We start from the raw sequence: 14019 nt of genomic DNA, 5'->3' as shown, positions 1-14019 counted from the left end.
TCCAACTGCTGCCCGACGTTATTAAATAGCAGCCCCTTATCTAAGCAACCGTCCAACCAGATTCCAAATCAGCATTATCGGCCCTGTTTGATATTCCATTCTGTTTGCCATTACACGATTTTATCCAATTAATACTCGTACCAATTCCTACTATTCCTATTTAATATTACAAATACGAAAGTAACTCTTTCTGTCTATCTCTCTGTTACCTCTTCACGCTTAAACCGGTGAACCAAAATAGATAAAATTCGATAGGTATGGAGATAGTTTGAGCCTCGGAGAAGGTCGTAGAGTATTTTTTATCAATCATCATTATCATTCCACGCAGACGAAGTCGCAGGCAGCAATCTGGTTCTATATATTTTGAACACATAGCTGCGTGGCCACACACTCGACGAGTGGTATGGGAAGTATGCAGGGCAGTATGGCGGCCGGTGACGAGTAATATGGCCACACTACGTCTCTGCCTTAACCTTGCTACTTCCCATACCACTCGTCGAGTGTGTGACCGGGCAGTTAAGTCATAATTTTAGCGGATCTAGCGCGAATTCGTTTTGTTTATCCTTATTGCCGACGTTTCAACGCCGGTTACACTGGTCTCGTTTGTAGATAACTGATGTTCCAGCAAGAAGAGATTCGTGCAACTACCTGATGAAGAGACTATTGATGTATTTGTTTTTGAATTCGCAATGTCTAGTCCTGATTTTTGATTTTTCTTCATAGATTTTTCGACCAGTGTAGCCTGCGTCGAAACGTCGTCAATACAGGAAAAACCGGCCAAGTGCAAGTCGGACTCGCGCACGAAGGGTTCCGTACCATTATCTAATAATCATTTTTTTGTATGAGAGCCCCCTTAAATATTTATTTAATTCTGTTTTTAGTATTTGTTGTTATAGCGGCAACAGAAATACATAATCTGTAGAAATTTCAACTGGCTAACTATCACGTGACAGACGGACGGACGGACAGCGGAGTCTCAGCAATGGGGTCCCATTTGACCCTTTGGGTACAGAACCCTAATAAAGAAATAAAAAAGGTTTAATAATATCAAATCTTACTAAATTTTTATTGTAAGATTGTACAAGGAAGATTTCCGGTGATTCCCAAAGTTGTGAACTGAAAACGGTGAGGTAAATTGGATAACTTTGTTAAAATGAAACTCCCGCGAAAGAGCATTGTGTTGTAAATTTGAACCTTTCTAAGTTTGGTTGGGATCTAATCTACGGTTTATTGAAAATTCACAGTCATTCCCAACTAATTATCCAAGCTTAATTCAGTTGATTAATAGTCTTCATTGTACTTTATCGCAAGTTAATTTATGTAATTACAATTGCCTTCTGTAAACAATATCTGAGTTTAGCTACTGCATAAATGAATACAAAATTTGGTTTTAAATTACGGAATTATCTTCGAATGCACTTTACAACAACTAAATAATTTAGAAACAAATCGTCTAATACGCCTGGTCTAGGAAACAGTGTCGTTGGATTTGTAGATGATAATTGATATATTAGGAAGCAATAAGATGAGGAAGAGCTGAATAAGATATGAATAAATATTACGGAGTAGTCTTATACGAATCTAGCTGTAAACCGCGAGGTATATCTGAGGGCCTACCGCGAACCATGTTCGACATGTTGACTCCCTGTCACACTTATGTACGAATTTACAAGTGCAACACGTCGAACGTGGTTCGCGGTAGGCCGCCTGTAACGATCAGAATGAAATAGAGTTGTCCGGTAGCTTGGACAAATAGCTGGAGCGATCCATCATCGCGCCGCCGCCGTTGCATCATTCCGTTTATAGGTCAATGTTTCGACAGAGCGGCCTCGACTTTATGCTGCGTTCACACATCTGCGCCCGTCTTCGTGTCACTCGATCAAGCATTAATGTGCTCTGTAGTCCACAGGTCCCGCTCTTTAAACTTTGCGAGGTCCCGTTGATTGCGGATTACGATTTATATTTATTGTAGATTTTTTTTCTAAGTGTTTTTAAGACCAGGAGGCCAATTCAAAATTACGTTGTGACATGAAAATGATTTCAGTCGCGTGTGCATTCGCTCGTACTTGTCCGTACACGTTACACATATTGGCGCGAGCGAGACGCACGGTTGACTGACATCATTTAGATACATAGATGGTATCAAATAGATGTGCTATACGCGTGCGCCCGTCAGGGGCAGAACATACGCAATGCGCCAAATTAAAAACACGTTTTAACATTCCTGACAACACACTAAAAACAACCTACGTAATTTGGTCGGGTTATTTGTTGCCCACCATAAACCATACTAAAATTTACGGTAGGGAATTTAAAAAATGAGACTGCGACAAGGACAAACAATCATAGCGCTTTTTCTGCTACTCCTACTGAAAGTTCGCGAAGAGCATCTCGTTCAGTTATCTCCCGGCGGCTCTACCATTTCATCTCTATACTTATTGAAAGTTCCTGAATTGTTTAGATATCATTGGCATAATGTTTTTTTTATGATATAGGAGGCTAACGAGCAGATGGATCGCCTGATGGTAAACGATTACCGCCGCTCATGGACACAACTACAACACCAGATTGGATTCTTTTCTTGAAGGTTTGAAGGTCTGTTAATACCGCAGGTTCATTCCACAGTTTAGCTAATTAATTAATTGTAATTTAGAATTGGCCTACATGGCAAATTACCTGTTTATCCTATAAGTCCTCAATAAAACCGCATGTTACACGACGTACCTAGGTGAATGGCAAGCCAAATGAATGATAAACACTCATAATTATGTAAACCGTCCGCGCGCGGCTCGCGCGGATGTGTAAACGCGATACCATTTTTCCAGTCATTTATTTACAAAACAATCTGTCTGTATCAACTATTAGCGTTATTCATAAACGTCTGTCAACTCTAACAAGCCCTTGATAATCGTTTGTCCTTATCTGTCACTTTGACACTTGTGTATGTTAGAAAGAGACAAGATAATAAAGGCTTGCTAAGTTTTATGAATAAAGAGGGTAAGAGTGCATCCTTGAAGTCGATTCTGTCTTAGCAATTTTACTTGGTTTCTAATTTTGGTATACCATCTTGAGTTGTGATTCGACGAGCGTTAGCAGCTCAAAATGGTACTAACGAAACGCAATCAGGAGCCGTCTCTTCAGGCACCTCGTTTGTACGAGTACTTATTGGTGCACGTTATATGATTCAGAGTCGTATCGAAATAAGATGAAAACCTTATCCAATTGTGAAAATAGAATCGGCACAACTTGACTGAGAGTTTCGTAATTATACTTTATCGGTGGTCAGGATCTCAGGCTTAAACCAGTTTGTATATGGTGATGCGCTCGCTTCAAAATGGTAAAATCAAAATAACTTTGCTATTTATTACTTCGCTCAGGCGACTGATATAAAGTTCTGCGATAGTGTTCTAGTAGAAGCTTAGTTTTGGAATTGAATCTAATTTAAGAATCGCCTGATGAGAACCAAAATTCACTGATTGCAAAAAAATCAAACAAAAATCAACCTTGTTTTGTTAGTAGTACGATTTGCTATGGCTATGAACTGAATGTTATATGCAATACTTTACAAAGCCGTAGACAAGGTTACAATGATTAGAGCCGTGCGAATTGAACAGCGGCCGTAGGCGGCAGTTCAACAGCCAACAGTTTTTTTATTTTATTTTAACACGCATTGTGTTTAGAGCTTATAGGAAATTCAATCACACACAGACGTTGAAAAGACACGAAAAATACACTTTCTTTTGAGTTTGGTTTAAATAAAACTTTATCGGTTTCAACGATGGCGCAGAAATAGAACACTATAGTAACTCTGAAACAGCTATAATCACAAATGTACAATCTAAAATAACACCTATCACCTCCTTAATTCCACAGGGCAGTGTGATTGGATGCCTATTATTCTTATTCTATATAAACGACCTCCCAAACGCCTTGCAAGAACAATCTATATTATTCGCAGATGATATTTTAATACTTACGAAAAAATAAATACTATTTTTAACAATATCTCAGACTGGATGAACGACCACCACCTAGATGTAAACTATCAAAAAACCAAATTAATGACGTTCTACCCTTACCAGAAAATCCCATTAGCCTTTAACTACACTTACAACTCTTTAAAATGAGAAGTAGTTGATACTTTTACTTTGCTCGGAATAGTTATAGATATACACATAACTTGGAAATTACACATTAAACACATAAGATCAAAACTCTCAAAATTCTCTTACTCGCTTACCGAAATAAAGAAAACCACCGACTTTCAAACCGCACTTGCAATGTATTATCCTTATGGCTATTCCTGGCTCTGCTATGGGATAATCCTATGGAGCAACAGTACAGATGCCTCCACCCTCTTCACATTGCAAAAAAAAAACTTATACGTATACTCGTTAACATAAAACAAACCAACAGTTGTAAACCCCACTTTATAGAACACAAAATACTTACGGTACCTTCCCTATACATTTTAGAAATATGTAAATTTGACCACAAATACCCAGAGTTTTATACCAAACGTGAAGAAGTAGTTGATCTATGAGCTTCGAAACAAATTAAAGTTAATGCTACCACCCTCCAGTTTAAAACTACACTCATCCGGCCCGTTATCAATGCCAGTTAAAATATATAACAAACTACACGAACCAATAAAAAAACAAGTTAAAGAAAGCCAGTTTATAACAAAACTAAAAGAAATGCTTCTGAATAAAAGTTATTATTCTCTTGATGAATTTTTCGGAGATAAGTTTTAAGATATATATGTACTTTAATTGCATTAGGTATAAGTTAAGATTAAGTTACATATATTGGTTGCTATGTCCTTGCAGGGCGCATGTTTGATTCATATACCTGTTATTTAATACCTGTGTTGTACAACATGTATGCGAATAAAGAACTTTGAACGATAATTCAGCTGACCTAACATTTTCGACATAATGTTACGTTGACTCTTCATTGAGCTTTCAATCAAAAATTGATGAACTAAAGTCTCAGTAATGTAGCGAAATAAAGGGCTATTGGTATGTAATAATAATAAAATAAGTTGTATAAATTTTATAAACAACCGCTTTTATTACTTTTTTATATTTTACACAATTGGGCGTGCCCGCGGCATGTCATGTGCCATCTTCATCTAGCTATCTTATCTATGGGCATTTTCGTCCAGCTTTTCCTTACGACGATCGTCATTTCATCAAGTAGGTGAAATGACGATCTCCTTGAGAACGTTTGTTCATATTTCGTTCGTTTCGTAATATTATTAAAATTCGTAAAAAAAAAATGAATGTTTATATATGGTGTATAGGTGTTTCGAAATTTTGATGATATTTTCGGTTTTAACAATATGATAATACTACGAGTATTACTTATTCTGTGCTATTACTAAGCCACCGGAAATATCATTGAAATGTACACACACTTCGTCAATAATATTAATAGAATTAGGCAATTAAAACATGATATTGAACCAAATACGACTCGCCTATTGCCACTTCGGATTCTGAATCCGATGGATTCCATCTAACCATGAATGAGAATACCTACGAGTTGAATGAATTTAAAAGAAAGGTAAGTAAATATAACGTTTAAAATGTTACCTGGATGCGGATGAGTGTGGACGTGCTCGGCCGGAGGCTGCATGGACGACAGGGCTGAGAGGGGCGTGTATCGGGCCCCGTCCTCGCGGGTACAGCCCTCCTGGAATATCATACAGCTTCAGAAGGGAACGTTTAAAAATGTCTTACGTCACGTACCGGACAATTTTTTTTAATAATGTGAGCAAAAAATGTGACTCTTTCATTCAACCGATGATATAATACCACAGAAACTAAATATGCACCATAAATTCAACTATACATGGAAACCTTTTATATCTTTAGTTCTAAGAGAGACATGCCACGAGCCACGTGGTATATATGTAAACATATACCTTTGTTTATGCGCTTATAACGCGTAAGATCGATGTAAATACCTACGTTTAAATAGCGTTCTTTAAGAAGGCACATATAATGTACAGAAGCTTTACACAAAATGCAAAAAACTGCTGTCGATTTAATTGTTATACTGAGTTTTTCCTTCCCAGGCATGATGATGTGCCTCAAGAATTTTCTCATCGTCCCGCCGCAAACGGAAGTACGAGTAAAACGTAAATCGTTGTGTAATGTGGCAGTTAAGACGGAACGCCGTATTTTGCCCCGAGCTGCTAAAAGCGTCAATGTTAAGATTGTTAAGCAGCTATTTTCCACAACTTCATCCGCTCAACAATTGTTCGGTGGTCCCGTCGAGCACTTTTCGTTTATCCAATAGATATTACAATAAGTACACGATGCTTCACGAGGAACCCGAATAGTGTATTCCTGATCATATTTAAAGACTAAAATGTCCTATAATTTTTTCTAGGTTTTGCGAAATACGAGTATGTTTAAAAGTATATATTTAAAAGAAAGTACGAAAAAATGTGACAAATAATGTTTGTATTTGGTGAAATTGACCTCAACTCTTATATTTTTTTTCCTTCTTTTGTTCTCAGAAATGTGTGGTTAAAATCAGTGATACCTACACAGTGTATAATAATTTTGGCCGAAGTTTGCTTTAATTTCTGTAACTTTTAGTCTTCATTCACGGTGACTTTTTTATTTGATATAAAGATTCAACCTCGATTGTATTTTCGTTCGAAAGCAAAAGTAAAAAAAAGGGTAAGGTGGGCCTTGGCCTTGGCTCGACATGGCTTTTATTTTATTTGCACGCGTTAGGTCGTACTACTAATGAGGATTAATTAAATCTCTTGGATTGAAAATTAATTGCAGAGCAGCAGTTAACTAAGCAGGTAAATTGATATTTATCTGTGAGGATCCCTGACGCTCTTGAGTGTTTAACATTATGTTAATATGGTTTAACGCGTCGAGCGATATAATCTGCGTCAAGGGTAGATAGACGGTTACTCCTTTCACGCGTAAATTTCACTTCAATTGATTACTTCTTTCCACTCGAATTTCATCGTTTACAGTATACAGAAAAGGTTTATTTTCCTGAAAATCTACACGTAGGCAAGCGATGACGGATAGGTAATGTGTATAGGGATGAGGTCCCGAGGCGTGTTTACATAGAACTTACTTCATTACCGGGTATTAATGAGAGTCGAAGCGCCTGCGGGCGAGCTATCCTTATTTACATGCTCCGATTTGCTGACTTTTAGCCGATAGTTGATCTTTATTTACATTTTGTTGCCAAGCCAAGACCAACTATCCCTGCGGGATGGCAGTTCGGTGAAAGTTTTAACTACATATTTCGCTTACCTTGTCGCAATTTGCAGTTGCCGTTGTCTGGGTGTGACTTGTTGAGGATATACGATATTGCATCCCAGAAACGGTACAGAAGCCTTCGTGATGGTGTGTTGAATAAACTCCGGTAATTGTGACGTCAGTATCTTGGTTCACAATCACTTCGACCTTTTGCTTCCTATCCTTTGTTGTTATATCGTCTTTTTCCTTTTTAGTTTCTTCGTTTTTTGATTCCGACTTAACGCCGGAACTTACCCCGTTTTTTGGCTTCTGAGAAAAAGACTCATCGCTACAAGAATCCGACGTCGTGTCGTCCTTGCTAGATTTAGGTGATCGTTTTTCGTAACTGGCTGCCAGTATAGCGGTTGCATTTAGACTCGCCATTCTTTTTTGTACAACCATATCTTTTAGGTCCATCACGACTTCGTTTCGATTTCGTTTCTTTTTTACAGGCACTCCGGCAGTTTTCTTCATTTTGGCCGGAGGTTTTTCTGTATCAGATTTGCTTGATGACGCTTTAGGAGTGGATTTTTTCTTGTCGATATTGACAGTTTTCTTTTTAGATTCTAATTCACTGTCTTCGCTTGATGAGGTTGACGATTTTGGATCCCAATATTTCCCAGCGCTTCTTATTCCAGGTACGCCTCGCAAAGATCGTTGGACCGGTGGATTGTCATCTGAGCTCTCTGAACTATCTTCTTTTTTATTGCTTTTCCTATTGTCGTAATCAGATTCAGATGTGGTATCTGCCTGATTCATCTCTTTTGGTTTCGATTCTTTCTTTTTGACTGTTGTGGCTTTAGATGTACCAGGTAACACAGGCCTGTCAATTGTTTTCATAAGACCTAACTCCATATGTGTTCGGCTTTCATTTTCGTAGAGGCAGTGTACTTTAGCAATGGCGTTAAGAGAAGCCATTCTGTGCTTTTTAGGCCCCGTCCACATAGATAACAGTTTTAGTCTCCTTTTACTTGGTTTTTCACCTCCAAGTAAAATAGAATCATCTTTTAGATCAATGAGAGAATCTTTCGAAAGTTCTTTTAATTCCTTCGAAGTATTTTTCTTAGCCCCATCAGTAATGCGTTTATATTTCTTAGCTTTAGTTTTTTTGCCTTTAGGTGACTCCGAACCAGAAGAGTCTTTTGAGTCTTGATCATCATTTGATTCACTTTCATCTGATGAAGTATAATGGAATGATTTAGTGTTAAAAGCAAATTTAGATGTATCTATATCTTCATCTGAAAGGTTACTTTTCTTATTTGACTTTTTCACTTTAGAAGTGGTTTTCTTAGTTTGTGGGGATGTTTTAAGAACTTTTTCCTTCTCACTTTTATTTATTACAGGCTCTTGATCAAGAAATTTGATTGGACTGAATGGTTTTCCTGTAATACTGGATTTACGTGCTACCATTTTATAAGACTTACTGACTATTGGTTTTTCCTCAAATTCTTTGTATGTATTATCAACTGCAGACACATCTAAGCTTGAGGTTGCATCATTTTGAACGGAATTAAATTCTTCACTGCCTTTCTTGGCCTTTAATTGTTTGACAACTTCTTCGATAGGGCGATGGGGCGAGTACTTCTTTTTCTCTACTTCTTTTTTATCAATAATAGTGCCTTTCACTCTGGCAATTGGACGCACCCGACCTACGTTCTTATTTACAGGACTTCGGAAGCCTGACAATATACTTTTCGGGGAATCTACTTTTTCCGTAAATGTATAGACATCAATTTCGGGGCCAGGCGTCACCAAAGTATTCAAAACGCTCTTTTCCTTAGTGTTTTCGTCTGCCTTTGTTTCGCACTTCATTGACAAAAATCGTTCAGAGACGCTAAGGTTGCCTTTAGAATTTTTGAAACATTTGACATCAATATCGACCGTTCGTGGCGGTCGACAGGAAGTAAAAAATTTAGGGGGCCTTTCGACTTCAATTTTAGGTGATGTTTCAGTCGAACTTAACACAGAAGGGTTTGTAATGGTACTCGCTAAACCACTATTATTGGGACTTTCTTTATTATCGGATTTTACATAGGATTTTTCAGCCTCAATTTTAGAATCGGAAATTGTTTCGTCACATTCCTTATTTTTACATTCTTGAGTCATCATTTCGACCTTTTTATCATCTTTATCTGAACCCTCGAGTTTAGCTGCCGGTGCAGTTTTCTTTTTTTGTATTGTATTAGATTTCTTTAAAAGCACTTTAGCTTTAGAAACTGTCGATGTTAGCTTTTTGGGTACACCAGAATTAATTTTGTATTTGATATTATCATTGTCATCCCCTTGTGTTGCTTTTGACAATTTAGATTTAGGCGGGGGTTTGGATTTTTTGGGACATTTTTTCGCCAAAACTTTCTTTATACTTGCTGTCTCTTTTGGCGACTCCTTTTTCTCCTTGGAATCCTTTTTTGTCTTTTTAGTAGGCGAGTGACTACGCGATGAACTAGCTTTTGATGTTCCCGCTTTTGCTGAATCGGAGCTATCGCTTTTATCTGAATTAGAAGATTCATCCTCATTTTTTTGGTGGATAGCATCTTCTAATGTCTTTTTAGCGTTTCTTGATATAGTTTTATTCGCCAAATTCTTTCCTTTTTTGGGTACCACAAGTTTTTTCTTAACTTGTTTAGTATTGGAGCGCGCCTTGAAAGCAGTTTTGCTTACAACCCCCTTCTTCAAAGTTTTTGATGTCTGTGACCGCATTGTCCGATGGGGTCAGATAATTGTTGTCGTCATTGACGGCCCGACGATGAAGCTCACATCCTAAAACAAAAGAAAACCCAGATAAGTAAGATAGAAATATTTTACACTTAGAAATTACATATGAAGTTTCAATTTGATGGTATTATTCCACACCCGCTGAGCTTGAGAAATATATTCTATTAACCGAGCATCTATCAAAGGCTGCAATCGTCATTAGGGTAAAAACCTTGCCCCACGACAGATGTTTGAAGGTATCAAAGGTGTTCTTAAACCCATGGTTACGCAAGCGTGAATAGCAATTCTGTTAGCAAGCCGCCGTATCCGCAAAAAAAAATAAGCATAATTTATATATTAATATAAAGAAAAAAGCAGGTACTTAGAATTAGAACGTAATGAGAATTTTGTTAAATAAACACAAATGTTAACTTTAATGTCAATTTTATTTCAATAATAACGAATGCAACGGCTTTTAACTTCAAAATGTAAGACTTAACTAAAAACTTCCTAGTATTTTTGTATACAACTAAAGTGAAAGTTAAAGACGCATGACTATATTGACTAATCATAACATACGCAATAAATAACGCTAACAAGCGCAAGCCACAAAAAAAGATAAATGGGCTACGAGCGAAATAATTCTTCTAAAAACAAACATCTGCCGATAAACATGTGCGCACGATCATATCAAAATGTTCACCACACACGAACAACCGTTTTTGTGTGTCCGACAGACGGATTACGCGCTGAAATACGACAAGGGTGTATCTGCCAATGAAATCTGAACATCCTTACACCCTTGTATTCGGCACAGCAAAATAATACCTGCCACGCGCTCCAGTCATTAACTACAAAAAAAAACTGTATCTTATCATCTACCATGTGCTTACAAATTTAGGAACATTAGACGTACCTAAGTTACTTTAGTCACGCCTCAGTATGCATTTCTGCATTTTCTGTTTATAAACCAAACCGATATATATATTTGTTGAAACCATTATCTAGACTGTGTGTACATATTTTAAGTTAAGTCATAGAGTGAATTTCGTGGCCTTAAGAACTGGAATCTTTGCTGCTTATACTGTTTAATAATAACCATCACACGCCATGGTTTCCAAGAGCGACGAGCGCGGACTTCTGTTCGAAGGCTGAGGAATTTGGCTGTTCCGCGAGAATCTGCCTAATCCCATACCGGAACAGGTGACGGCAGCAGAAAACTGTGGCACCAAAATGATGTAAAGCTGTTACGATTATTATTATTCTTATATGTATGTTAGTCTGTAAGGTATGTATGGATCTTAGTTGCCAGAAAATAAATGATATTGAATTTTTAGTTAATCGTTTAATGTCAATAATACTAACTTGCTTTTACTTACGCTTTTGAACCAAGCTAGCGCTGCATGGCATTTGGAATGACGACATGAGGCAATGTCATCATTAATGTCAAGTTTCTATGAAAATATGACTTTTAAAATGATACTCCCTCACTTTGTTCTGGTTCAAAGCGGTGCAAAGTTAGCTTAGGCCGACTCTAACATTAAATAAAACGGATTTTTTAGTCATTAATAAAATAAAATTCAGAATGGAACAATGTATTTTACAGTACATATAGTACTTTACCGCACTAGTGCGATATAATTAGCACATCATGTAACTATGTCGGAAAGTTAAATGGCCATATGTACTGTAAAACATTGTACGATACACGTGCGAATTTCCTGTTCGCACTTGTATCGTAACTACAGTAGGTACATTAATGGTGCTACTTTACCGAACTAGTGCGATTTAAAGGACCACTACCTTCAGTCGCCATTCGTTTCGAATTTCCTATTTTTCGCACCTGTATCGTAATGTACTAAATTTCCATATACACGCTGTTCTTGTTCATTATAATAGGCCTTATGCACAATGTTTGCTGACTAGTTACATGGAACAAGCAATAAAACGTCAAAACCTCATTGTTTACGCAACAGTATTTTGTAAGATGAAGATGTCCAGAAGGAAACAAAACAGAAGGCCATAAAAAAGCAATATCCAGTTTGGTTACCGACGCAGGTCCGAAAGCAATGCCCGAACTATTCCAATAAAAGTTTAAAACGCTTCCCCGGCCTTTTCACGGATGTTTAATATTTGTTCATGTACCACAGTGGTTCTTAACCTTTTCAATAGGTAGTGTTAGCCTTGTGAACTACTAGTTGTAAATAATTTCAAGCTATCAATACAAAAAAATACAAATATGCGAATTATGTGTCTGTAGCTGTATTACCTACTCCCACGAGTAAAATTAGATATTCACCCCGCGGTTCGGAACATATGGTCTGTTATACTTTTAATATTGACACTTAATAGTTGATTCATAACATAAGTTGGACCATAGAAATTGCTTGTTAAATATATTGAAATGTACTTACAGCGAGCCCCAAAAGCATATGGACATATTATGAATGAACTTCATTCTTTAAGTGGGCATGTAATCCGGCCACTCCGCTTATTATTTTTGTTTAAAAATACATCCATGGAATCGCGGTAGTCGCTTTCGATTACAAAAATTCAATAAACACAAAAAACAAACCCAACGCAGCGGCTGTACCACGATCATTTTAATCACTTGTCACTATGCCTGTCACGTTCTAACAAGCATGTAAGTGCGAAAGTGATAGGCCTAGTGACAAGTGATAAAAGTGCGATCGTGGTACAGCCGTAGTAAATGATAAATAAGTTATTGGCAAAAATTTCATTTTTGGTACATGCTTTTATCGCTGACTGGACTTTTTTTCCACAGGCAACTAATACTCATCGAGCAAATTCTAAAAACCCCAAAACGCAATTAGGTTGCAATGTTTTATCACAGAGTTCCTATGTCCACCTCTTGTCTCCATCATCAGATCAGCTCAATGGTACCATAATATTGCATTGTCACCTGACTTACATATGTATGCAAATTTTCAGCTCAATCGGAAACCGGGAAGTGGATCAAATTTAACTTGCAAGATTTGATTACAAACAGATAACGGTCAGGTGAAAGTAAATAAAAGCTTGTAATAAAACCATTTACTAACCGACTTCAATTTCATAGAAGGAGGAGGTTCTGTATTCGATTGTGTTTTTTTTTATCTGTTTGTATATGAATTTGATTTGTCGTTAATAGTGAAATAGAGTCAAGATGCGTACGTTAGTTACGTTACAAAATAGGTATGATGAATTCACACCCTTCACTGAAAGCCCAATAAGATGTTTGTCCTCGTTCTTCCGTATATTTTTGTACATGTTATTTCAGTGCTATTGTAAACCACTTTTATTTATATATAATAAACTAGTCTTTTGAGTAAAAAGTTAAACATTTATTTACTATAAAGATTTACTATACTATCGGGCAGCTTTATTTCACGTTCCATTCAACTTAGCAATTCCTTAACTAACCACTAGTAGTAGTACATAACCATGGCAATCCTTTTGAATATCAAAGTCCGTTTCAATTATTAGATTCATTAGGCATGTAGCAAGTTCATACCAGTAGTTGTTTGCTCAAAATATGAACATTGCATCGGACTGCGTTGGCTTGAATTCGGCCGCTCTTTAATTAAATGCAACTGATTTAATTTTGCTCAAGCGAAAATGAATTCAAAGTTATACGTCGAAAATAACAGTTGACGACGATAATTGTCCCCGTCGCTGTATCGTAAATAAAAGAGGAAACACTATAAATTATTTAAAGAAAAGTTAAATGAAATAGGAAAGCGAGCGCTTTATTGCAAAAAACTAACACTTTCAGTTTCGAGATTAAAATTTAGCGGGGCGACAATTTCACGATTAAAAATAGTTGCCTCGGAAAGTTGGAGAGTAATGTAGAATAATGATTTCTGTGCAATTCTAAATAATGAAACGATGAGACCGGCTTTTGCCGAGTTAATCTAATAAAGGAGTAGGTAAGCAAGCGCTGTTATTGTTTGTGGATCTTTATTGCGGGCTGAATTGAACTGCCGCCTTGCCGCCGAGCTTCTGTTGATTGTTTAGTTTTTTGCTACAATGTTAGATAGTTTTA

General features: G+C 37.0%; 1 protein-coding gene across 3 annotated transcripts in view; it reads right to left on the bottom strand.

Moving 5' to 3' along the window:
• The window catches only part of LOC133525708 (uncharacterized), a 352002-nt gene that overhangs the window by 251747 nt on the left and 86236 nt on the right, over positions 1 to 14019 (bottom strand). For all 3 annotated transcript variants that reach the window (XM_061862067.1, XM_061862069.1, XM_061862068.1), the window contains exons 2-3: positions 7296 to 10040; positions 5598 to 5697 (exon numbers count right to left, since the gene is read on the bottom strand). In XM_061862067.1, coding sequence (XP_061718051.1) covers positions 5598 to 5697; positions 7296 to 9980 — 2785 coding nt within the window. In that variant the 5' untranslated portion in view covers positions 9981 to 10040. The remainder of the gene's footprint in view (positions 1 to 5597; positions 5698 to 7295; positions 10041 to 14019) is intronic.

Source organism: Cydia pomonella, chromosome 15 (genome assembly GCF_033807575.1).
Source record: "Cydia pomonella isolate Wapato2018A chromosome 15, ilCydPomo1, whole genome shotgun sequence".
NCBI lineage: Eukaryota > Metazoa > Arthropoda > Insecta > Lepidoptera > Tortricidae > Cydia > Cydia pomonella.
Note: the sequence above shows the minus strand (reverse complement) of the source record. Positions and strands in the feature narration are given on the sequence as shown.